This window comes from Neodiprion lecontei, chromosome 5 (assembly GCF_021901455.1).
Source record: "Neodiprion lecontei isolate iyNeoLeco1 chromosome 5, iyNeoLeco1.1, whole genome shotgun sequence".
Lineage (NCBI taxonomy): Eukaryota > Metazoa > Arthropoda > Insecta > Hymenoptera > Diprionidae > Neodiprion > Neodiprion lecontei.
The window spans coordinates 8,621,210-8,648,410 of NC_060264.1; the positions used below are offsets into that span (position 1 = coordinate 8,621,210).

General features: G+C 36.4%; 2 protein-coding genes across 9 annotated transcripts in view; one reads left to right on the plus strand and one right to left on the minus strand.

The window, feature by feature from the left end:
- LOC107219131 (receptor-type tyrosine-protein phosphatase N2) overlaps nucleotides 1-27,201 on the minus strand; it is a 29,001-nt gene that overhangs the window by 1,283 nt on the left and 517 nt on the right. For 2 of the 6 annotated variants that reach the window (XM_015657225.2, XM_046741709.1), the window contains 15 exons: nucleotides 24,306-24,404; nucleotides 7,646-7,699; nucleotides 7,417-7,477; nucleotides 6,482-6,613; nucleotides 6,229-6,322; nucleotides 5,133-5,973; nucleotides 4,550-4,726; nucleotides 4,149-4,195; nucleotides 3,777-4,071; nucleotides 3,613-3,680; nucleotides 3,089-3,472; nucleotides 1,771-1,992; nucleotides 1,562-1,567; nucleotides 395-759; nucleotides 46-99 (listed from right to left, as the gene is read on the minus strand). In XM_015657225.2, coding sequence (XP_015512711.2) covers nucleotides 46-99; nucleotides 395-759; nucleotides 1,562-1,567; nucleotides 1,771-1,992; nucleotides 3,089-3,472; nucleotides 3,613-3,680; nucleotides 3,777-4,071; nucleotides 4,149-4,195; nucleotides 4,550-4,726; nucleotides 5,133-5,973; nucleotides 6,229-6,322; nucleotides 6,482-6,613; nucleotides 7,417-7,477; nucleotides 7,646-7,699; nucleotides 24,306-24,396 — 2,891 coding nt within the window. In that variant the 5' untranslated portion in view covers nucleotides 24,397-24,404. Of the gene's footprint in view, nucleotides 1-45; nucleotides 100-394; nucleotides 760-1,561; nucleotides 1,568-1,770; nucleotides 1,993-3,088; nucleotides 3,473-3,612; nucleotides 3,681-3,776; nucleotides 4,072-4,148; nucleotides 4,196-4,549; nucleotides 4,727-5,132; nucleotides 5,974-6,228; nucleotides 6,323-6,481; nucleotides 6,614-7,416; nucleotides 7,478-7,645; nucleotides 7,700-24,305; nucleotides 24,405-26,944; nucleotides 27,069-27,201 lie in introns of those variants that run through there. The other 4 variants (XM_046741710.1, XM_015657228.2, XM_015657227.2 and 1 more) reach the window with 4 other exon arrangements.
- LOC124294761 lies at nucleotides 10,725-18,267 on the plus strand. 3 transcript variants are annotated; one of them, XM_046741714.1, is made up of 6 exons: nucleotides 10,725-11,330; nucleotides 12,826-12,897; nucleotides 15,588-15,804; nucleotides 15,986-16,806; nucleotides 17,494-17,650; nucleotides 17,864-18,267. In XM_046741714.1, exons 3-6 carry the CDS (start codon nucleotides 15,603-15,605, stop codon nucleotides 17,992-17,994), a joined length of 1,311 nt encoding a protein of 436 aa, XP_046597670.1. In that variant the 5' UTR covers nucleotides 10,725-11,330; nucleotides 12,826-12,897; nucleotides 15,588-15,602; the 3' UTR covers nucleotides 17,995-18,267. The 3 variants fall into 3 exon arrangements, with proteins under 3 accessions (XP_046597670.1, XP_046597671.1, XP_046597672.1); XM_046741715.1 differs by lacking the exon at nucleotides 12,826-12,897; XM_046741716.1 differs by lacking the exons at nucleotides 12,826-12,897; nucleotides 15,588-15,804 and having other exon boundaries at nucleotides 10,727-11,330.

Here is a 27,201-nt window from a genome sequence, read left to right on the forward strand (position 1 = left end):
ATTTCAGACTACCTTATAACACGTGTGCTAGTTTTTCTAACTTACCTGCAGTGTACAACTATTGGACAGGATCTCCCTCTGTATGACTTGTTAACTTTTCTGCAAATACAAAACTCTGATGAAATTGCTTCCTTATGAGTAAATATGTAAAAAAATTACTCCAGTTGGTAGCATTAACGTCATTAAACATATTAAAAACGTCATGATTTAATACGAGACATTTTTCTTTCATAGTTGTTCATTTTAGGGCTGATTGTAGTATAAATCTTTTCATTCCCATAATAATTTATCAAGTGCCTTTATGGCTCAAAGCAAATGTTTGCAGTAACGACGAAAAAAAATATCTAACGCACCATGAAAAGCTCTTGATAAAAATTTTAAGCATTTGACAAACCTGCGGAATTCGAGTAAAGCTTTAGTTGAGTGTGGTACGCCATTTTCTGGCCAGGATAAGAAGTGGAACTGTGTTACGGTTCTTGTTTCACCAGTTCGTAAGTTTTTCAGATAAAATGAACGCACGAGATAGTCATCGCACCAAATATGCTCCGAGACTAAGTGTACTTCGTAAATGTGGTATAATTCGGAGCCCTCCTCTGGCCAGTAGCGGTGACACATAGCATGGCCCTCCTCAGTCAACCGAGTTAACATCACTATGACAACGCTTCCCTGCTCCCAGACCAGTTGCCAGAAGTCTGCCGCAGTCTGAGGAAGAGCTCCTTGCGTAGCAATGTATGCTGGATTCCGAGGGTCATGGTCAGTCTAAAATTTGAACATTTTTCATATTGTTAACACGGGCATTTTCACCCAAACACAGAAAATTATTCTATTGCATTCAGCAATTACACTAAAGCGTCGAACTTGCCAAAAAATAAGCTTGTTATTAGTTCATACCACGAATAATGTACTAAGTTTATGTTGATTCAGAGTTAGTCAATCATGGTATTTTCATTGCCATAACAGATCTCTACTTAGGCTCCCATAGTTTTAGCTTGACGGTCAAAATCCATATGTATTGAGTTTAGGCTTATATTTCAAAGTTTTACCGAATCGAATAGATCCTGTGATAAATTATTTCGCTTGAGTTTGCAACCTTTACAGTAACTATGCATTATTATGAATAATCGTTATTACACAATTTCAAAATTCTCGTCATTCAATGAGTTGAATATTATACTCATAATTTGCAGACTCCAGTTCTTTAGTCATTCTGAACTGTAAAAATTCTGAATTCTTACGGAATTTTGTTACATCAAGAACATTAACTTCAACCTCGTAATAACTTTTTTCATTTTATTTAACACAATTTCGTAAAAATTGCCAATAATGATTGAGTGAATAAAATATTGTACTTACCGATTTGCATTAAGATTTTTAAAAAGCTGGTATGAAATAGTGTACATGCAGGTAATTTATAAAAGCATTTACCGTTACGATGTGGATCAATTTGATATTACCCAATGAAAGCAGATAACACCTCTCTGCTATATTATTGTTATACATGATTACATGGAATATGTTAAGTTTCATGCATCGTAACCAGCATGCGTTTTAAATTACTTACCGGTTTCTGAAATAGCAGAGCGGCATCCAGGAAAATCAATCTCGTAGATATTTGATCGTTAAATAAAAAGAAAAAATAATGAATTCTCTTTGATAAACCTATAGAATTTTAGGCTTGTTTCTATTAAAGCTAAGACGAAAATTAGTAGTGCAGACAGACAGCTAGAATACTACACTTGAAAGTCAAGAGAAAAGGATTGAGGTACTAACGATTGTCGAGGCGTTGATGTAGTCAGAATTATTTATGTTAGCCAGATCATTTAAAACAACTCTGGAGTGATCGTAAGGAAGTGAAGCTCCTGAACGGTTTCGCTTCGCATTTTCTTCATCTTCTGCTACTGCCGTTGAAGAAGGTTCTGCTTCGTAAGCGCAAAGCGCAGTCCATTCTTGATCCAGGCGATCCTTGTTCTTCAAATGATCTTCCATGTATGACTGTAATACACATATGTAGCGTATAACATGTTCTAAACAAGATTTGTGATATAAATCTTAAGGGGGTAGGTATATTAGGGTGGTTCTTATTTTGGTCATGTTGGAACTTCCAAATGCATGCATATTTTTCCATTTAAAAATTCGACTGCTTGGCAGGGCGTGTTAGAGTTATCGGATAACTTCAGGGATTTAGCGGGATTTTTTTCTATACATGTTGATTACTTTTGGGAGGTAAGCGCGAAGAAATTCTGACATTACCAATATAAGAACCACCCTACTGTATATACGAATAGACTGCTGAAAATCTGGGTGAATTTTGGAAATCTATATCTTGACAATCAATGATTACCTTCAATTGTGGCTTGTTTTATTTAAAAGTATGTAGATCGAGCTTCATTTACATAATCTTTTTTTCTTTGGAGTCAATTAATAATAAATCAAAATAAATAGGAAGCAATGTTATTTGAATTTGGGATCGACAATAACGTCAACCATTGTGTTTCAGGACATGATATCTTAAAACTGGCTCAACCAGTGTAGTTCAAATTTGGAGATGACATTCTTGGATGGTTTATCTTATCCTTTTTGCCATCATACCGCTTTTATTCGTCAATCATATTTTTTGTTAATGAAATAAAATTGTTGTAAATTTCCTAGGAAAAATCGAATTTCAACTTCATACGATCATTACGTTGAAAAACAACCGGCTATGGAAACGAGGATAGCAGGGGGGGGGGGGCAGGAAGATAATAGGAATGATCCAAGAAAACTGTCTTGAAATTTCAAGTATATTGGTTGACCCGCTTTTGAGATATCATGGGCATCGCAAATCACTTTACGAAGCAAAATGGTTGACGTTATTGTCAATAACAATGCTTGCCAGTAATTGATTCTAACAATAAAAAAAATGTGTAAATGAAGCTCAGTTCACATACTTTTGAGTATAACAGACCCCTATTAAATTGAATAATTGTTTGTCGAGACACAAATTCCTAATAATTTCCCACTTTTTCAGCCATCTACTCGTGTATAACCCTTACTGAAGTCGGAGTGAATCTCAAGTAAAGATCACAATCTAATTTTTCACTGTACGCACCAGAACCATATGTCCGGTAGAAATGTCCATGTTGGAAAGAGCCGGTTCTTCGCTCCATGAAGATGTGCTCGAACGACTTGAGGGAGAATTGTTGGATTCACTTTCGCGAGAAAGATTAACGACACGTGGTGAATCTGGTTTCTCAGCTGGCTGTTTGGCCTGCATTCTGACTCTACAGAGATCCTGATAGTCCTTCGAAGCCTCCGGATCAGGGATGGCCAGGCGCGCCAGCTTGGTTCTTGATTTGGCGTGACGTCTGGCAATGTAGAGTGTTACAGCGGCTGCAGCACCGGCAGCAGCCAACCCTGCGGCCAGCAATGCGTTGAAGGAACCAGCACTCAGCTCCGACTCGTTACCAACTTGTAAAATAGCTGGTAATTTTGCCTGTGTTGTAAAGTTTAACCCATTACTACAACTGCAGCACGATGAGAAGAGTCGGTCTAACGATAAATCCAAGTCATCTCGTTAAAGTCCAACGACGTTCGGCAAGAGTGAAATAGTTTTCGCACAAAGTTCTTGCTCACCTTATCCCCGATACCGGCTCTCAGAACTTCCACTTGAAGACTGTTCTTCAGTTGTCCGCGTATTCCATCTGTGATACGAAATAAAGTGCATTTGTAACTATGTCCGACATACCTTTCGTATCTACACATTCATCTTGTTCGTCAAATAAATTCAGTGTTATTACCAATTTTATTCGCTACGTCCGTGGCATTGTATCCTTTACTATTGTCCGGCTTTACTTTGAACGTGACTTCGGCTCTTTGAACTCGTATGTCAGTCAACGTGTTCGGTTCGAGGCCCAACAGTCTGCCGACCTCGTTAATTACATGTGCACCTTCGCTCCAGGTGCCGAATTCTCCTTTGAATTGCATGTATACGTGGTCCATGTCGACATTCTTGTACGAATTACCGGTAGTTTTTAATTTGTGCGTGCTGCTGGTCAGCTCCTTCTTTACAAGCGGTAGTAGTAGAGGTTCTCTCTGTGAAAATACCAAGTTATACAATTGCGTTAGAGTCTCAAGCGTTATCCTCAATTATCGTATTTTAAGACACTTGCCTGTTGTCTTTCATCCTCGGCATCGTCGGGGTCTTCTGTAGGAAAACCTTAATTACCATTTACCTGAATATAGTCAAATGTGGTCGACAGATTTTAGTTCCTCTGGCAAAATTTTTCTCCGCAACTTTTTGACCGAGAATTGTACTAAATTGAGTGTTTTTTTTTTCTTCTTTGAGTAATAGAAAAAAATGCGAAATTCATAGTAAAAAATTCTTAAATTTCCGACAAGAGACTGCAAAGAAAGTTCAAGAATACTTGAATCTTTAAAGTGAGGAGCAAAAAAATTTCATCAAAAATGTTAAGAACGTACAAGGACCACAATGTCCCAAGAAATTCTCGTGCAAAATCCTGCAGAAAAAACGTCACAGATTTGATAAAAGGACACTCGAATGTGTTTTTACCGGTATTTTGTGCAGACTGGGTCTTAAAGGCATAATTATTTGTCGCGAATGGTGGACCCGGTTTTTTAACGTCTAATCTCTCGTGCCGTTTGAATCCCGCAAGCTCTCGTCTGAATAGTAGAGCATCCCAGTGATTAGCAAAGTCGTCGTTGTTGAAATCATTTTCGTTGGAAATTGCTGCAAATGTAATAAAAATATATCCTCATAATTCCTGATCTTAGAATTGCTATTTGTAAGAGTTCTTTTAAGAAGACTAAAATTTTCGTTTCGAAGAATGTTAAAATGCAACTATACTTTACAATTCTTTAGTCACGGTTTTTACTCTGAAGTAATTATGCAGAGTAATTTATGAGTGAAATGAGAAATTATATGAAGTAGAATAATTTCACAGAATTTAGAGCAAACATTGTTATTCACCCCTGGTGTAAAAATTGTTGAGTGTGTTTGACTAACATTGTTTGAAATAGAAGTTTAGGTTTTGTTTGATCTATAAAATTGTTGACCCGTATGACACGTCAAGCAAACACATCACAAGTAGATATAAATAACAAATGTAGCCTAATTGTCAGAGACCGAAACTCACCTGACTTGAAATTGCCATATTTCAACGGATTCACCAAACCACCCTCTGTATACATTCCGTTCTGTCGTGGTATAATTGCATCTCTCGAAGGCTCGTTGGCAAGTTGAGATTCAAACATTTTTTCCAAATCTCCCCTACCGATTTCAAAATCGTTGTCCTCATTTTCCGAAGTAAACCGTCCGATATTTGAATCGCGTACATTCTGATCTAACCATAAGCTGGCTTCCTTGGGAATTTCCGGTCTTTGCAATTCTCTACGGTATTTATACTTCCTCGAGAATTCCTTTTCGTAATTATCAAGAGGTTGCTGTATTTCCTGCTCTTTGAAATCAGCGACATTTCCGAGCAGCTGATCGGTCAGAAATTCTAACTGATCATCGGGAATAAGATTAGCTTTTTTCGCTATCCTCTCTAAATGGGAGTCTCTTTCTTCTTGGAATCTACGATTTATCGCATCGATATAGTTTGGTTGTAAACTCGATTGGTAATTTCTAATTGACTTTGGGTCGAATTCGTAGACTCCATTACCGCCGAAGTTATCCAATAGTAATGATTTTTTCTTCACCATTCTTTCGGGATCGACAAAATTGTCTTCGACCAATGAGATATCGCCCAGCTCTCGACGTGCTCCAGAATCACCCCAGGCATTATTCATTCCTCCCGATCTCTCGTTGTAATCAGACTCCACTATTTCCTGAGCATTTGGATAACCGATATCTTGGATGAAAAATTTTGGGACTTCCTTTTCCACACCTGGCGGGTAATATAGCTCGTCTGCAAAGTCTCCATGCGGGTCTTCTTCACTTGGTGTAAACTTTACTATTGCTATTTTTTGAGAATGCTGACGGGGCAGTAAGTCATAAGAAAATTAGTCGATTCCTATGATTGGATCGCATGCGGAAAAAATCAGAGCAAAGTCAATTTTCTCAACATATTTTTATAGTTTCCGGATACCGGAGTAAAAATGCAATTTTGTGCAATTTTATCTTCGTAATCGAAAACAAACGATTCACTTAACATTTATGTGTGCCTAACAACGAATGGTACTACCTCGTGAAATTAACTTTGCCCCCGTCACTAAATATAAAAATCTCACCACGTCGTTTCCTTCATCAATTCCATCATCACCGATAAACTGATGCTTCTCCTTTTCCTTCAATCGATTGCACAGCTCGCCTTCGTTCGGTGTTCTAAAATTATTGAAAATATGGCAAATGTTATAAATTATTGAAATTATAAACCTAATGGGAATGTAATTCCAGATATTTACGCTCCGATAAGTTTTAGATTACACTATCACTGCAATCAAAATGTGATGCTATTATTTTCAATTCGTTCTTAAGAAATACCTGAAGCGAAGAGCGTACAAGGATCTCTGAATTATGCACTGCGTATACGGATGTGACCATCTGTATCCATCGATTGCCAATTCTTCTAACTGAACTCGCAAAAGTTGCAGTTGGTTTGGCCGGAGATCATATCTGAATTTGAAGATATTGATGACTACTTAAATTTAGACATAGATGTAGCGTTACTTTAACAGCTAGGTGAAAATGCTCCTTTAAAATTCGTTGATAACGTCTCGTGGGCTCTTAAAAAATTCGTAAACGGGGAGTCTTTTTTCAAGGGAGAAAATTATTTAAACTTTTCTGAATCTTTCCACGATTTTCGCTGCAAAAAACTTGTAAAAGTTGGGGCTTCATGTCACATATAATCAAAGTTTTGCTGAAGAATTTTTTTTGCCAAAATGCGGGATTTTTCCGAGTCAATTTAAAGATCGTGAAATTTTCGTAAAAGTTTCAAGATTTTGAGGAAAATTGAACCGTTGTGAAGAAAGACTTGGAGTTTTTTGAAAATAAAATTCAATGGGTCAACTTTCGAACGATGAAACTAATTTAGATAAGATCAGATCTTTGTTCGAAAAAATCAGAGGTTTTGTCCATCTGTAATCTTATTTTATACTGTTTCGATGAAATTTTAAGAAGGAAATTTTCACCCATTTTCATTAATTAAAGATAAGCGATTTATCGAAGATGGTTCTGAAAAAATCTCTGTAACTGTAGTGCAGTAGTTTATAGCAATGAAAGTTACGGCAGATCTAATTGGACTTGCAGCGTAACATTCTTGTTTACATATTCTGGGATGGTTTCACAGAACGTGATAGTGAAAGCAAAGTAAATTGTAAGTCCAATTATTTCTGGTTACTTAAATTATGAGGCGCAATATATTATCCCTGGTAGATAAAATCCTGAGTAATTTCGTCAGCCTTGTAAATTCAACTCACTTGTATAAATCGTCGTCTTCTATATTTCCATATTTTTGTAAACAACGTCCAAATGCCAGATCTAAGATAACATACCGAAACATTATAAGCAATTCCAATATCACTTAGATCGCAAATCTCACGATATAGGATTACTTAAAATATAACTGGTTACTTTTTTTTATAATCTCCAGAATTTTTTGTAAAAACTTCATATTCAAACACTTGGATATATATCTATAATATTTACCATTGTAACAAAATTCAACATCCGGCTGACAAAGATTTTCGCTGAATAAGCAGCCTGAAAAAAAGTTTATTCATTTGTTATTCAAATTACTATACTCAAATGGGTCAAAGTATTTAACATCTATAAATGAACATCGTATTCTAAGTCTTTTCCCATCTTTTGCTCATAAGAAGACAATGTACAGAATCAGAAAACAGATCCGAAAATGTTGAAAAAGTGACGAATCATCCGTGGATTTTTACGCCATTGTTCCTAAAAAAAAATTTCATTTGATTGTATGATAAAACTTAGAAACGCTAAGTATATCAGCTTTAAAACTGTATCTATAATACAAATCATATATTATTTCTGCTCACGAGATTGTACGTCGTATCGAATTCTCATATACATATGTATATAAAAAAGTTGCGAACTCTTCTTTCGTTTCAAATCTTGTCCAGCCATCATACACGGGGATAACATGAAAATAACTAAATCCCACCAAAGATAATACCCTTGAATCCCTTGGTATGCGGAAAAACGGCTTTATTCTAAGCTCTGTTGAGAGAATGTGTATAACATATGAATGTATACAACAACTCACGTTTATATAAAAGATTACTCTTTTGTACATCGACCACAATGGGCATATAAAACATGTATATGTGTATATATGTATATATAGAGTGTAAGAAATGGGTAAGGAATCTCAACTATGGTATACGAAAGCTTCTTTAACCCATTGCATTCATTCATTTTTTCATACCTATAACATCGTATTATATTTATATCTGTATAGCATAATATTAATGGTTATACCGAAGTACGAAACGCCTGTATAAAGTGGATCCATAACAGATTGCCGAAATCGGTCGATCGATCATTGATCGCATTCATAAACTGGTCACGTTTCACGCACCGAGGGTTGAAAACCGAAGCGCCAGACGAGTTTGAAGCTACCCAATAAACACACACCAGTATAAATTTCGTATATGAAACGTCGAAGTCGTTTAATAATGGTATAAGTATAAAATTCAACCGTATCACATATACTGTAATATTTCGGATGGATATTATTCGTATGATTACTCTGTTTATTATGCGTATTTCATTATACAGAAGTTTAAAATACGTATTATTATAGCAAAAGCAACGTATAGTATATTTGTTCATTATTCGTACGAAAATCGTTTAAAACTTATATGTTTAACGATGTTGGTACTCCATCTTTCAACGTTTTATCAGAATCGTTTCATTTGAATTTACAAATTACGAGCTATTAACGTTCACGAAATTCGTTTATGATTTTGGTAATCACAACATATAATATTCATTCATGACACAACTGCCAGCAACTTTAATTAGACGTTTATCATACTTCCTATTCACCATTGCACAGCAGTATATTGATTGTTTTATGAACGTATATCTTCGACTATTATAATGTACGTTTTATTGGTATTTCTGATCTACGCGTGATAGACGTTTATGAAATTCATTTTCAATCTTGGTGTCTACAACATCTATATATATATATATTAGGGTGTGTCGAAAATGAACTTTTTTTTTTTCTTCGCTCCTACCACTCAAAACTTTAGGTTTTGACATTAAAGAGGTCCTCGTTCAAGGAGGGCGCTGTAGCTTGAAGTTTAGAAGTCGCTCAACGAGGATTTAGGTTTCCCATCTAATTAACACGTAAAAAATATTGTTTTTCGTTCAAAATGATGTCAGGCAACCATAAAATTGGCGATGTCTGTATTTCTTGGCTTATTTGAAAGCATGACTCATCCCCTAAACGATGATAGGTCGTTTTTCGACTTACCTTGTTCCAATTTTTTTTTACGCCACTTTTCGACCACAATAGTCACTTTTTCAAGTTTACAAAGTCTCCAAGGTATCAATGAGTCCAAAATGAATTGCTACAAGTATTGATTCTTGATTCGAATATAAATAACCAATTCTAAAAATTGGTAAATTCCGTATCTTCAATTTTATTCAAAAAACCATGTTTATTTTGAGAAATTTTGTATGTTTCACTAATTTTTGGAATTGGTTATTTATATTCGAATCAAGAATCAATACTTGTAGCAATTCATTTTGAACTCATTGATACATTGGAGACTTTGTAAACTTGAAAAAGTGACTATTGTGGTCGAAAAGTGGCGTAAAAAAAATTGGTACAAGGTAAGTCGAAAAACGACCTATCATCGTTTAGGGGATGAGTCATGCTTTCAAATAAGCCAAGAAGCACAGAAATCGCCAATTTTTTGGATGCCTGACATCATTTTGAACGAAAAACAATATTTTTTACGTGTTAATTAGATGGGAAACCTAAATCCTCGTTGAGCGACTTCTAAACTTCAAGCTACAGCGCCCTCCTTGAACGAGGACCTCTTTAATGTCAAAACCTAAAGTTTTGAGTGGTAGGAGCGAAGAAAAAAAAAAGTTCATTTTCGACACACCCTAATATATATATATATATATATATATATATATATATATATTGTACATTCATCATACAACTACCAGCAACCCCAATTAAGCGCTTAATTATTGCGGTTTTCCACTATTGCACAGAAATATATTCATCGTTTGATGAACGTATTTTTTCAACGATTATTGTTCACGTTTTACTGCTACTTGTGATCTACGTTCAATAACCGTTTATGAAATTTATTCAATATCGGACTATTTTCAAGATACATTGAATTGTATAATATGTATATTTGATCAAATGGGTTCATACTTGTTTTACTTCAACACGATTGAGGAAAATTCAACGTTGAGTACAATATTCAGATTATGAACGCACTTTTAGTATTCATGTATGCGGAACCGCCTGATGCCAAGCGGTGGCCAAATCAGTTGATTATCTTATAATTAGTTTCCGAAAAATGGACTTTAATTACCCGTTATTTTGATGCCAATATTATGTGGTAACTAAAGCTGAACACTGATCTTGTATTCATTTACCGGTGCATGGAACATAGATATAACCAATAAAAGGAAGAGAATAAAGAAGTGTCCGAAACGTGAATAATTTCGTACCAAGAATAATAATTTATTGTACATTTTTATAATTATTTCACAATATTGGTTATCATATTATAATATATTAAATCTCATTATTTGGCACGAATTACGTCAAGACTTCAATATCTTGTATGAGTACTTGCTAAAACAAGCGTTCATCATATCCTGTCGCATTTTTAACGTCGTTTGTACGTTTATTTTTCGCGCTATTTTATCGGAGTTCTGTGCGTTATACATTGTGTCACTACTGATATATTATTCTCCTGCTCTGGTGCGTCAGCGTCGGTAACGCTGCAAGCTAGAGTAAGAGCGCAATAATTATATGTAGAGACAGAACTTATCCCATGGACCGCGCATTCATACAGTAAGTGTAAGTATAGCGAGTGGTAAGACAAGGACAGCTCGGAATAACACGGGCATATATGGCAAAGTTGATTCCCTTTTGGGCACGATCTCTCTGTCGCTCTTGCGTCTCCTCTATCTTTGTCTTTGTCTGGGAGCCTATATTCATCCCCACCCTTGCAACTGGCCTCAGGCGCTGGTTATGGCGTTATTCGTCAACCGAATGCGGAGGTGCTCGGATCGATCGGTGATCGTGTAGCAAAAAAGGTGAGAAGCTATTGTTAATCTGCGGCCTAGACGGAAGAAGCAAATTCGTCATTAAATAACGCTGGTAAGTACAACTACATATTTTTCCAAATATGGTGGTATTTTGTCTTAATACATCGAGCATTCTTGGTTGAAAAAATAATGTGTTTTGCAACTCAAATTCTGTCTCTTCTGTATTTTTTTCTTTCCTTTCTTTTCTTTCTTCAAAAGAAACTATGTGTAATGTTCTGCGTCTTTTTCTCTAAACCAAACGATGTACCATAAAAATATGGAATAGTTTATTGTTTATTATATAACGTTCATGAATATTTTTGAACTGTTTTTAAACGTTATTTATATGTGTTAAGTTTACTATGATACGTATATTATAGGTTAATTATATTAGTTCTTGTCGAATTTGAGGAAAACTTCATGTTAATAATCATCCCATGTGATCATGCGGTTATTAGTAACTTTTGCTCTGTATTGTTTGAAATCGGTTTCGTGTTTATTATTTTTTTAGATACCGTTTCAACATATCTATAACATACATATGAACTCGTAGCATCTTCCAAAGTAACAAAGTATAGTAATACAGCCACGTAAATATTTCTGTGCCATCGAAATCACAGAAATATTATTTTGACAATATTTTTTATTTTCTTTTCCCTTCAATTGAAAATAACAATTATTATCCATCAGAAGAAGACGGTCATGTTAGACAATAGAGACAATAGAGAAGATCCGTAGCAATAAAGCTTTTTCACCAGTTAGTGCAACAACTTATATAGAGGTTTATTAAAAATTATGTATTTTGATCCAAAATTCTGTTTTGTGTATATTTTCTTGGATTTGGGCTGAATAAATATTAAAAAGGGATTTGCACCTGAATAATTTTGTAAACACTGGTAAAAATAGTGGTCATCTACCCATCAAACGTATATAATACGCAGGAAATTCGTAACAAGTAATTTTATTCCATTGGATTTGACTTTGATCTTTACCGATAAACGTATAGTATACTCATGATTTACGTTCAGTAGTAGGCGTCATGATATACTATTCGAAAAGTATTAGAATATAAGCAGGACATCGGCCCAGAATTGGTTCAACGTTAAACTACGATCTTGTTTAATTTGTAGTAACAATAAATAGCGATACATAGAACTATAAGTACTATAGAATAATAATATTAGTAACAGTACTATCTAGTCCTGAAATATATCACGATTCCTACTACTGAACGTAAATCATGAGTATACTATGCGTTTATCGGTAAATGTCAGAGTCAAATCCAATAGAATGAAACTACTCATTACCTGCGTATTATATACGTTCGATGGGTAGCTGACCACGTTTTTTATTCGTGTTTACAAAATTGTTCGGCTACAAATGCCTTTTTAATATTTATTTAGCCCAAATCCAAGAAAATATACACGAAACAGCATTTTTGATCAAATTACTTAATTTTCAATAAAATTTTATATAAATTGTTGCGCTAACTCGTGTAAAAGCTTTATTGCTATGAATCTTCTGTATTGACTCACGTACTACGTTCATTAGGTTCATTTAACTTTTAGTTTTCAGAGTGGTGTGCGGATATTTACGACAAATAAGGCAAGCACGTTAAAGCGTACATCATTTCTTGTCTGGTGTGTATTATTATTTAGTTTTATAACATGCCTCATGATTTAAAAGTTCTGAGTAAACGACATTTGCGTCGCAAAACAGCTATAAATACTCGTAAAGTATTACTGAGTATTGCAGGCAATAATTGTGCACTCGAGCACCTTACGAAATCACAATTAAAAGATGCTAGTCATGAACATGTGTCTTGTATCGGAGAATATGTGCACTCTATAGATAGCGATTATGATGTTGATCATATCCATCAAAGTAATGAACAGAATGAAGAAAACTCTAATTCGAACCGCGATAATAAAGATTTCAAAGACATCGAAAGTGACATAGATAGCATCAAAGCTACGTTGTACAGTTCTGAAGATAATTCAAGTTCCGTCAGCGATGAAGTGCATTTAGATGATGAAACGAACTTTGTTGAAAATTTGCGCGACTGGGCATCTTCAAATAACATCACACATAACGCGATCGATCAATTGCTAGCATTATTGAAACCAGCACATCCTATCTTACCCTTAAGTGCTAGGACTCTACTTCACACGTCACGACGTATTGAAACGTTAAATTTAGACAACGGAGAAATGTGTTATTTCGGTTTGGAGAAATGCTTGAGACAAAAACTCGAGTCAGGTCTCAAAAAAGGACTGTCACCTGAACATACGTTGCGAGTTGATTTTAATATTGATGGGATTCCCGTTTATAAAAGTAGCGGAACATCATTTTGGCCAATTTTGGGACGCAGTATTTCAATGATCGATGATAGCCCATTTGTAATTGGTGTTTATTATGGTACGGGTAAACCGATGCCACTATCTTCATATTTACGAGATTTAATTAAAGAAACGTCACGTTTAAGCACCAATGGTTTTGAGTTTAATGGCACCAAATACTTTGTCAGAGTTGGTTTATTCGCGTGTGACGCGCCCGCGAGATCTATGTTGAAAATGTGTTTAGGACATTCGGGTAAGGATGCTTGCGAGAGGTGTAAGATTCGCGCAGTTCATCTCAACCGTAAACTGTGTTATCCATGTGACACCGAATTCCAGAAGCGAAAAGATAGTGATTTTGTTGCACCTAGTGAAAACGATCGTCACGTTAAAGGACGTTCGCCTCTTTTAGATCTTTACGTGGGACTAGTCTCCCAATTTCCTTTAGATCCCATGCATTTAATCTACCTGGGAATTTTGAAGAGGTTGCTCCTTAAATACTGGGTCGAGGGTTCACGTGATTGCAAATTGTCTAAGGATATTTTGTTAGAAATTGAACGTATAATGAAACTATTGGCGCGATATGTTCCGGCAGAGTTTCCTCGAAAGCCCCGTGGATTTTTGGATTTGCATCGATGGAAAGCGACAGAATTTAGATTTTTCTTGTTATATTCCGGCCCTGTTGTAATGCGGGATGTGCTAGATCGAAAAAAGTACAAACATTTTTTATTATTGTCTGCCGCCGTGTATATTCTATCGAATACAGCCTTGTTCTCGCGTTTTCGAAACATCGCGCAAGATATGATCGAAAAATTCGTTACTCAAGGTGCTAAGATATACGGACAAAACTTTGTCGTATATAATGTACATTCGCTGCTGCATGTCATAGACGACGTAGAACGATTTGGCCCATTAGAAGAATACAGTTGCTTTGTGTATGAAAATCATTTGGGCCATTTGAAACGACTTATTCGATCGAAACGCTTGCCGCTGCAGCAGCTGAGTAATCGACTTGAAGAACTAAGTTCTATTCGTAAAACTAATTGTCAGGAAAAATTTATTCCTAAACCCAAATTTATTGGAAATTCTCGTGAATGTCAGGCTCTGGAAACGAAAAAATTCAAAATATCAATAAAAAGGCCGGATAATGTAGTAGCTTGTGGGACAGAAATATTAGTGATCAAATCAATCCTTTTCATTGCCGGAGAATATAGAATTATAGGTACTCCGTTCAAGTACAAGCGAGACCTTTATCAGAAACCTATTAAATCTTCCAAACTAGGGATTTTTTTCGTAAGAAGTTTCAACGTAGCGAAATCTTATCGCGTCGATGATATATTACATAAATTCGTCTGTCTTCCATTTAAAGATGGTTTCGCAGTAACTCCGATACTACACGAAATGAAATAAAATTTTTATTTTTTGTTAAACATCTCAACGAAACGAGCTCTCGACAAAAAACAGATGATGAACCTACGATTCTCGGCAATGTGTACGAGGAAGAGGGATTCGTTCAAGACATGTATAGTATGTCTATGTCTACCTCGCACACATTCCCGAGAATCGTAGGTTCATTATCTCTTTTATATTAAAAGTTTGCTTCAATTGAGATGTTTAGCAAAAAATAACATTATCGTATACCTATTACCATATACCGTATATGCCGAGTCTAATTTACCTAGTAGTCCAATATACCCAACTCTACCATATGTTCATAACATCACTTTTGAGCTGATTTATTATAGTTTTGTACGTCACATTGACGTTCAAGTATTGGTTAGACATGCGTTCCCAAAATCTTCATAATGTTTCATGATCGATTCATCTTTTAACTTATATACTACCTTGCATATTCCTATGTTGATGTCCTAATTAAAAACTTTTAAACTGGCACTTTTTGCTCAGAGTGGAATAAAAGTGCTTGAATTTTGATCAAATATAAATTTATACACCAGACTAGAGAATATGATACATTTAACGATGTTTTTACTCAGTCGTGCTGCAGAACTATGTATGCGGTGATTGAATTCTTGGTTGGCGAAGATAGAGAATGCGCATTGGTACCAGTTCTTTGGCTGGTCGAAAACAACACCCAATGTTACTGGCCACGGACAAAAACTGAAGATCATTTTACAAAACTTGTAAAATCAAAGGCTGCCTATGAAAAAACATGGCCAAAGTTTGCCATTCACAAAGTACTGCATACCGGAGGTGATTATTGGAACGTAGAACTTTTTTTTACAATTGTATACGGATTGAATGTTTCAATCATATTAATTTTCACTTGGATAAGAGTTACGACGATATATTTTGATCATATTGTACATTTGTGATTAATTTTGCTAATCAATGAGCATTCGGTATTGATTGATATTCCTTGATTAACTAACAGATGACTACCACGACACCGAAGCAACGATGGCGCGCCTACTGGAGCTGGGCACGTCCGATGAATCCGGAATAATTCGCAACATCGCTAAAAAATCCACTGTAATACCTCAGCAAGATATTACCAATGACGTGGACGAGAATGAAGCTACGAACAGTGATGATGTCGAACCTGAGCCGCAAAAGAAAAAACGTAAACACAAAACCGACAAGAAGAAGGCTAAAAATCGACACGTTAGTAACAAAAAAAAAAAAACGAAGCGTTCTCGTGAAAGTTCAAGTAGTTTAGGTTACACCTCTTCAGCTGACGAGAATTTGCCACCGTCCGAAGTCGATGAATCGACTTCTAACCGTAATAAGAATACTCGCTACATTAACTCAGCCAAAGGATCTACCAAAAATCAGACACCAAAGAAAAACTTGGCCCACAAGATCGTACAGCACCAGTATAATGATAATTCCCATGAGTCACCGAATCAGTTGTCTGGATATGAAACATCAAATAGAAACATTTCTAGTAGGATCATCAGGTCTACCACGCAATATGACTTATCAAGATCCTTTTCACAACTTGAACCTTCAACCCCGACCACATCACGCGAACAGAATACCTTTGAAGAAAAAACTCTGCAGTATTTAGAACACATTAAATCCTACACTGAACAAAACCATCTGCTACTACGTAAAATCTTCTCAAAACAGAAGGAAGTCAGCATCGACGTAACAAAGAAACCAGCCGAATTCCCAAAACTTCCTCTTAACTCCATGGAAGACTTCTCCAACCTCGAAAATATCCTGAAATCCGAAGAGCATCGAACTTATTTAGTGAGTAGACCTTGCAATCATATTCAAAATATGTATGTCATGACATACGGATAGGTACTAATACCGAGCGTATTCTTCAATGAGGGCCAACCCCCTCCCTAGCGCAAACCAACACAGGCACATGAGGCTCGGCCGGGAGGGGATAGAATGCCAGTGGCCATGTTAGTCTCCACTCGACCGAACTTCACGTACGCGTCATGTGCCTGAGTTGGCTTAGCACTAGGGAGGGGGTTGTCTCTCATTGAAGAATACGCTCGGTATGTGTTGACTGCAAAGGAATAATGAAAATTACTACAGGCATACAGAATTGCGGTTCGTAACGTTTTAACCCTCTCGGACCGTATGTTGCTTCTACGCAACACGCACTTTGAGGCTTCATAAAACTGTATCGGTCGCAAGGTCAGGGTTCTAACTGCATAGTTCCATTAAGCAAGGTCAGATGGCCTTATAGATACTCCTAAACCCTGAGGTAAACTGCTTTCACCCATCGAAATATCAATATGGTGAGAGATTTTCATTCAACATGAAATCGGTCTCGGTCTGATCGAGAGGGTTAACGTTAAAAAATGCTGAAAAAATATTAGGAATCGACAATCTCCAACTAGTCAAAATTGTTATCGATGTTGATAACAGTAAGAATATTTTGAATTCAATTCGACATTCATTCATTTTAGTATTTTGTTGCAGACCGGGAAACTGGCTTCTATTGGAGGGACAAGCGGTCGCCAATGTGTGTTGGCTATAATGAGGTCACTACTCACAAACGAATTAGCGATGCAATTCAATTGGGCAGGGAGGGACAAAGTCTCATTTCAAAAGACATTGACAATGGAAACTGTTTACGGTAATGAATAATTCATGAAATTTTCGAGAAACAGTTATTACTTGGATTTATCGTGTGAAAACAATATTATTCACACATTATTATTCAAATTATGCAAACTGTTAACTTTTTTCCCAATATATTCGAGATTCATCACAATTTACATTGAAATTATTCCTTATCAGTTATCAATATCGTGATATTGTACCTTCCTTTTGATGTATTTTTTCTCAGAGGCTGTGAAACAAACCTTTCTTGGCAAGAAGGAAATTGGTGATGCAACCGAAACCAGTGTTTCGTGTGCCGTGAAAGACTGGTTAAAACTAGCTCGATCACGGCATACCTATGTACGAAAGAAGGGCTAAGAAACTGTGGTAAACGTCAACTAATTTTAAAAACAGTCATATAAAAGTACAAATCATACAGGCATATAAATATTTCTGATATAAGTGTAATATTCTTAGCGTTTTCTGTTAGTTGTAACTACCGTGAAGACGAAAGTATAGTGTAGGTTGAGCTGTGTCTATGAGCTACAAGATGTACCTTTTTTTTTGATAAATGAGTATTTATAGATATAAGATATTTGTGTAACGTTCTAACAAAGATATAATAAAATCGATTCACATATATAAACTAAATTCGTACGCTTTCTAACTCAACCCAGACTTGTTTCTAGCTAACGTGAAATGATCTTCCTCTATAGCAGTGTACTATATACGCTTTCAATTACACATCCAAGATACGTTATGTATTCAAGTCTAGAGGTCCAATTAAAAACGTTTTTTAACACTGTATAATATTCGTTTAGACATAAATAATGAAAGATTAAAGCGTCATTAACAGAAAACATTTTGTCACGTTAGTTAAACGGACATTGTCAACACATTTTAATAGAAAAAATTTCCTTCATAATTTGAGTTTTAAAACGTACTTGCGAAACGTCTCTTAGTAGTCATCAATATCCAAATATTAGACGATTACCATAAATATTAAAATAACGGATTTTCGATACGTTTTATCAACAAATTGAGATACGATTTATAAATGTTTGGTTTCAAACGTATAAAATTTGCATATGAACAACTATCGTAAGACGTCCACCAAAAACGTTTAATAAACCGAAATCACGGCGGACATTCTTCGCAATAAAATACGTAGGTGCTGCACGTTTATTCTACAGAATAAAACGTTCTTTTTTGACGAATTTCATACGCTTTATATACTGGCATTGTTTATTGGGTAGTAATAAATATGGTACCGCCGGCGGGGTTCTCGCCCCTCTTATGATATACATGTAAGAGTAGACAGTTTGAAATTCCAAAGAACGTTGGCAGGACTAATAGTTGCCGAGATAGATGCGTGGGAAGAAAAATTTATCAGGCGGATACCGACACACGGTAAGGTAGGGCACAGGCAACAGACAGGTTCAATAACGGCCTCCGGGCAAACTCCGGTTTTGTTGTGGGCGTTATTTCGCTCGCATCAGCAGCAGCTGAGACCTTTTCGAAAATCAACTCTCATCCGTTTTGCCAAACCCCACCCCCCACCCCCCACTCCCTCACTTTCCCTCTCCCTCACTACGCTACAAAAAAAAAAAAAAAAACACGATACGTTTACCGTAATTTCTTGCTTTCGCCCTTTAGCTTTTTATTTTTAGGTTGGTTTGCTGACCAAAAGTCTGTACTTTTTAGTAATTTTATCACGAGATAGTCGTGCATTGAGTAACGATTGAATTATTGTGTATAGGTATGTAGATGAGCCGTGAAGGTTGCTTGAAAAATATGAAAATAGAAAATAATCGAATAATAATTTAAAGGGTTGGGATGTCGATGCTTCTTTCGAGGTCGTTTTAAGATTGTTACAAATCTTGTAGACTCGTTCGATTTCACTCTAGGATGGCTTATTTTATTCAGTAGACCATTTTCCTACAAATTCACTGAAAGACTTTCCTTTTAATCACTTTGGCATCTTTACAGATATTTAATATTCCAACAATGCAACGGTAAAAATTACGATCAATAGAAATGGATTAATTACTGGAAAAAAAGAAAATTTGTCTCACAGATTTTGTTGAAAATTGAGACGCTAATTTTATCTTTATCTTGAGCTTTGACATTTGAAAAATAATATTTAATTGTTTGAGTTACGACGCTTTAAACAGGCAACAAAATTCTCTCCAAGCCTGCACTATTCACGGCATTATGATAAAGAGCAAAATATCGCTATTTTACACGAACGTAGATCATTGGTGGCTGTTGCTCTTTGAATGTGACGTCACCTGCGTATTTCCTAATTATACGTACCTTACAACCGCAGGAATTTTTAATATCGTACATGACATTTTTAAACGATTTTAACCTTCTCGTACGAACCGGTAGCTGGAGATTTAATAAAAGTGTTATTTAGTCACAGCGCGGAACAATTGTAAAGAAAATTACGTTGTCGTATACCTCGAGTCGTAGGCGAGGGAGTGAATGGCAGCTGGCGGAAGGAGGGCTTTAGAATTCAATTATGAGAATTTATAGTGGATTCTCTAAACACCGTACTGCAAATCTCTATATTACGTCTAGAACATTCTTCAGTGACAAACACTGACGCCGACGACAAAGACAGCCTCGGAATAATCTTTTATTCATGTCTTCCACGGCCACTTCCTTTCAAATACCCTGCCTAATGTGATATCGTTACGCCGTATATAAGGGTTGACAAAATATTTGCTACGTTGCAGCAAAAAAGGTCGCGTTGCTTTCGTATACTATACAGTATATGCGTGCGTGTGTGTGTGTGTATATATACACATTTGGGTATATTAGGGTGGTCCTTATTCAGGGTGTTGACGAATTTTTGCCAGACCATCCCCCACATCAATTTCAAATAATTCGAAAACAATCGCCTAATTTTTTCAGATTTTTACATCGAATCTAAGATAGTCTCCGCATTGTGATCGAAGTTTTTATTATGGAAGTGACATGAGAAAAACTTTTTTTCTCAGTATATATTTTATTGCAAGAGTATTAATGTTCCAAATAATCTGTAACCGTGAGGTTTTGGTGAGAATTAGTGCTAATATCTGGGAAAAAATACACATCGTCGTACCAGGCAATCTAGACGAATTGCACAACCTCGAAACCCGACTTTTTTTTTTATTTAGAGGAAGTGCAATTCGTCTAGATTGCCTCGTACGATGATGCGTATTTTTTTTTCATACAGCATCACTAATGCCGACTAAAACCTCGCAGTTACAGATTTTTTGGAACATTGTTACTTTCACGATAAAATATATAGTGCGAAAAAAAGTTTTTCTCGTGTCACTTCCATAAGAAACTTCGATCACAATGCGGACTGTCTCAGATTTGCTGTAAGAATCTGAAAAATTTGGCGACTCTTTTTAAATGATTTGAAATTGATTTCAGTGATGGGGCGGTAAAAATTCGTCAATACCCTAAACAAGGACCACCCTAATATATATATGTATGTATGTATGTATACATTTATATGCATTGGGCGCTGAAACCGATCCAGTTATCAGCAACCCTTTACAAATTATAAACCCATTTGGATAATACGATACTCTGCAACGCCCCCGCCAACAATCTCCTCTTTCATCGGATGATCGAACGGATCTTAACTTATTGTTAAACAAATTTGCGTTTTCTACAGGTGTATTACGGTCTGCAGCGTGAATGATTGTTTACTCCGTATATTAGCTTTTTCATATTTTTAGCCACACTGAGAGAAATTTTTAGTTCCGGTTACCGCTCAGTCCTTAACTATTTTCATTTTTTACCACAATCGAAAAATACAGTTCTAGGTAGAAAATGAAAATTAGTTTTATAGCTGTTACCGGAAAGTCTGGTATCCGTTGCTATTCTATCTCATTACGATCACTGTTACTATATTTTCTTGCAACTGTTGCGAAAATTTAATGCTTGTGCAAGGATAAATTGACGTTAAAGCCTCGTTTAACTAAAAAAGTAGAGTAAACCTCACAAACTGATTTTGCGTTGCAGTTACCATAAAATGATCGACAATAGCGCAGAATGGTTACGCGTACCTTGTTTTTCCCTAATTCCAACAATATTCGAACAGTTTTTTTAACGAAAGCCGTTTTACTCAATTTTTTTAGTTACTGTAACAAATGAAACTTTTCTCAGCGCAGCTCTCGGGCATCTTCGTAACAGTAATACAGCCCTTTGACCGGAAGCTGAAACCTTCGCAGGCGTTAATCCGCAGACGTGACATTTGCATGACCCCCGAGTTCGTTGAAACGGAACTGAGAGTTGAAACTTTTCCTTTCAGGGAAATTACCAATATCGCCTGCAGTGCTGGGCTCGCTCATTTACGTCACTGGATATGTAAGCTCTCGCGTTCTGGTCACAATCAAAATTATTCAAACGAATTACATAACAGCCTGAGAATGAAACGCTATAGGGTATAAACGTGCATGTCTATATAGTCATGCCGACAAAATCGATTCGTTGCCGTGTCAGAGCAGTAATTAGTCGCATTCATACCCACGCACGGTTCCCTACTTTACTGCTGGTTTTAAAAATTCATGAAAAATATTGTTTTCGGCATCAAGAACTCGATATTACAGCATATCACCGGCGATATCGTCACAGTTTTTATATGATAAAGTCTGTAATAACGGAACGACAATGAATAAACAAATAAATGTAATCTTAGATAAAAATTTGGTCGAAATAGAAGTAATCGATAGTTAAATAACACAGACTAATTCGGTATTCGCAGACCGTAAAGTGTGGCTCGAAATGATCGCGGTAAAACGATACCAAGATCTTGGAGAATCCACAACTAGAGTATAAATAAATAGTCTGTGGAAAGGATGGGAAAAGTGAGGAATCCGCGGTATGCTGAGAAAGCGATAAGAGAGATATGGATTCCGAGTTTAATACATCCCGTTTGGTCAGACGACGCGGTTTTATCGTTGAAAGACCGGAGTATCGTATATAAAAATAAATTTGCTCGCAGTCGCTTATCGAGTTGTCATCGGGAGGGTGAAATTAAGTTAAAAGGTACGTATGTTAAGTACGTAGAACGAATAAATTGAGATTTTATACAAACTGAGAACTACAACAATAAAAAGAAAAGTACCTATAACGACCTGCGATTCCGTTGCGAATGAATCTTCTTCTGAAAAACAATAATGGATAAAGAAAACTAATGCAGCGCTGGCGAATTAAATTGTCCCAATTTCAGAGAGAGTGGATGCGTGTTAATGGGCTTGAAAATCGGGCTGAAGGATGAGTTTCGTTCAAGAAAAATAGGAACAGTCAAAACTATGCACTACAGCTATGCCCGATTTAATGACAGGGAAATTTTGATAAATCACGGTTTAAAAAAGTAACACATTACGCGACGATCAATCATGTATAATAGATATAAATAGAGAAGCGTAAAAACTTGGAACTGTGATTTGGAAGCTGCATAAACGGAGAATAATCTATTCTAATGCAGAGTTAGTTGATCAGCTTTCGGAACTGGGATTGCGACTACAGCAGGAAAGTTAATGTAATTTTAAAAAGTCTTCGTTTTCTGTCCTATGATCTTTATCCTCGTGAAGTATTAGACCCTGATATTTACATTTCAAAGCCAAAGTAACGACGTCAGCTTTGAACCAATCTCGCATCCTTATACATTATACAAAAATCAGAAGCGCAGAATCCCGACAATGACTGCGAAATTTTCTTCCTCCTATACGCGTCATTTGTTATTCAAACTTTTGCATTAGGTTTAACAATAAGATACTGATATTCGAATATGCCCGACTGTTTTTTCTCGGTTACGAAAAGTTTCTTCGAAAGTATTATATGAAAGGTGAACATTGACGTCACGTGAAGCTCAAATACGTCGTCGGGTCTCGAAGTTTTGCAAAAAGCACTTATCGCGAAAACTTGTCAAAATTTATTCCGCTGGGAGATTATGTTGGCAGACCATTGAAATAAGTGGAATATATTGTTCAAAACTCCTATCGGGTATGAAAAATTATAAAAACCGTGATTCAAAATACTAAACAGAGTGTCGTAGCGTTCAAATTTATCTAGCAATTGTATAGGCTAGAAACATTTTTACTTAAATACGTACAATAAATATTAGAGCATGGAAATAAAATATATGCGTTATTATCCGTATTACCCACCGTACTACCCAAGTAGCAAAAGATCATCTGAAAATCGACTTTGACTAACGATAAGGCGTCATTGGGTCGTCTTCGGGTCGTTTGTCAGTCAGAAATGATTTTCATCTACTGTGAGAGGATTCTTCATTGGAATGAAATGGTAAAATTTGAAAATTCTGCGTGCTAAATTGCAACAAAATTCAAGGTGTAATTGACGTTAATAAATATAATCACCGCCTTATAATATATAATAGAATGATTGCGCTAATCTGTAAATGAAGAGTATGTGAGTAATGAATGACCTGCCAAAGAAACAGTTTTCGAACTACTTGAGGGCAATGCTATTGAAGGTGTTGTAACTCGAGCGCGTCTTCATCTGCGGTATAATTATAATTAATCTCCGAGTACCGCGGTATGTAACAGTCCCCCTTTCCCATTGACGTAAAGTACATTTCCACGCGTTATGAAACACCCCAAAGTCCTGGGATGACAACGGGGACGCAAACGTGGCTCGGGGGAATTGGGTTCAATCCTTACCAACGTCACCGTCACTCAGGATACCGTGGAAAGAGACGCAGAGCAGCAGCAGCAGCTCCAAGCCTCCGCGCCACCACTTTTTGCGGCCCATAGGTGTTCCTGTAAGCAACGTTTAAACAAAAGAACTCAGGCTTCAATTTCATACGGCTTGATGGCTTCCCAATTAATTTTATCCTTACGCAACCTAGGTCGTTATACACTTAATTTCACCAAACACAATTCGAGCATTGTATTATATCCGGGGGCGGAATTGAGGGTGAACTGACAATTAGATATCCAAATCCGTGCCATTTGTGTCTTTACAAATGTGGAAACAAAACTCTCTGAAAATGACGGGCTATCTTACGATTCGGACATCCTTGTGTATACGGATAAAATAAAAAAGGTATCGTTTCTCGTGCGTCGTTCTGAGAACCTTTCAGACCTGAGATGCTTTTCAGACAAGTTTAAGATGTCGGCGGCTTTATGGGACGCTTAATTATACCTACGTCGACAAAACCAGTGCTCGTTTCGTTTAAATGTTTCACTTGGATAGGTATTTGTATCGCCGATGAAAAATGTCCGACTATTTTATGTACGATTATTCGGACGCACTTTGCTTCTCAGAATAAGATTTGAAGGTAAATTTTCATCGAGGTGATTTTTGTGAAAATAGAATATGGTCCCGAACATTTTTATTGTCGCGGTAATAGTACTGTACATGCTCCAATATTTATTGCAATAAATATTGGAGCACTGAAAAATGTCAAATTAACATATCAGGTACCAGAATATTTCACGTTTCTCGGAAACTTTTACGAAACCTTGTCCTAATTGAATGCAAAATTTGACTGAATTTAATTAAATCGAGGAAAGTTTTGGAAAAATAGTGTATAACAAATTCGAGAATTATAACAGCTGAACTACGAGAAGGATTTGCTACGTGTTCATCAGTGTGTTTGTACCGGTGATAAGTCCAAAACAGTGCTGGATCCCGAATGATTAAACTCGAAGCTCGAAGGTCAATACATGCCTAATCCAGAGTTCCTGGTTTGCTCGGTCCAATCTCAACGCGTATGACATGGAAAGTCAAGCCGTGAGTCTAGCGTGGATGAGGGGATTACCCGGTTTACACTGGAGTTGATTGAATCTCGGACAAAAGGAACTACGCGTAACGGTTCTTCCCCCGTTGTATTGCTCTCTTGGTCTCGTACGTTCATGCACCTTACCGACAATGAGTGCAATCGGCTAGCACTATACGGAGGGTAGATGCAATAGATAATCAACAGCAATTAACAATTAATCTGTTAACGTTCACCGGTGAATGTGATTCGACCGATGCAAATTCGAGAATTATTGCTTATTGCTATTTATTGGCAATGACTGATCAAATCTACCCTTCGCAGGGGTAAAATGAAATTATAAGTAATCGAGCGATAACGTATTTCGGTATTTTTTAAAAAAATTTAATCAAATCGCAACCTCCTTGCAGAATAGGATATACGAAACATTGATAACGGAACATATATTTGTACTGAAAGAAATATCTGATTGTGGTTACAATACAGTCCTTAATTATTTTCATTTTTTGCCGTAACTGAAAAATACAGTTCTGAGTACGAAATGAAGATGAAATTTTTAGCTGTACTCGAGAATCTGATACGCATTGTTATAATTCTTTATTTCAGTGCAATAATAAATTGATGCAAATGCCTTATTTAACTGAAAATATGTACCTCGCTAAACAAACAAATTCGATGTTACGATGACCAGAAAATGTAGTATCGGAATTTAGAATTACGCTCAAGTAATTTATACTTGTCCCACATTCTTTTAAAATACTAACAATATCCAAACTGTTATTATAACAACACCCACTTCACTGGAATTCTCTAATAATTATAACTGATTATAAATAAAATTTCTCTCACAATCAGTGTAAACGAAAGCCGTTCAAATGATCTTTATTTGTCAACCTAGATTGTGTAAAATTTCGCGATTGTCATGTGTTGCATCGATAATAACACCGTTACAAAATTACAATCTACATATGCCAACAAGTAGATAACCCCTTCAAAACAAACGATAAATTTCGGTGGCACAGCCGCTACCCCACCGATTCGGTTGAGATTGAGTCTCGCCTTGCCGGTCGTAAAAAGCACGCTGAAATCTTTGATCGCAATTTTCGAATATACGTATTCCTTCCATTTTAATCTCCCTCTACTCTTTGAAGGTAAAGATAATGTTCTCCCAATATGTGTAATCAAGTAATTACAAGTAACCAATAGACTTTCATTTACAGTATTCTACACAATTAGACCAATTATCGAATGGAAAAAGCCAGCTTCGAAAGCCATATTAAGCCTTACCGCGTAGATGTAGGTATAAAAATAATCACATTGGATGAAGCAAGGCACGGAATTCAAATTAATTTCAATCAGTCTTAGACTGTTTATTGCTACTGTAGAAAAGAGTGAGAGTTGGAAAATATTCAAGAATGATACTCGGTTGATAGGACACTGTTATGTACGTAATAATTGAACCTTGCTCCCAACGACTTGATAAAAACAGCGAAGAAAGTGCGAGAAGCTTCATCGGATCGAAGATGAAACAACTGCACGAGTATTACATAGAATGATAATATCAAAACAAAACCTTACGTGAATTTGTTTTTCCTAATTGGTGGGGCAGCGGAGACTCGGATTGGTAAAAAATACGCCGAACAATTTGGACCGTTCGGAAATCAATGAAACCGTTTTACCTTGCCGCGTGGGCGTTGATAGCCCGTTTATTTGCGACGATCAGGGGCGCAGGGCGCAATGGCGCCCTGACTATGACTCCTGTGAAGCATCAGGTTGCACACACATGCCTCGCACCGAAAATCGCCGTCTTCAACGCCGCTGCCGACCGAGATGGT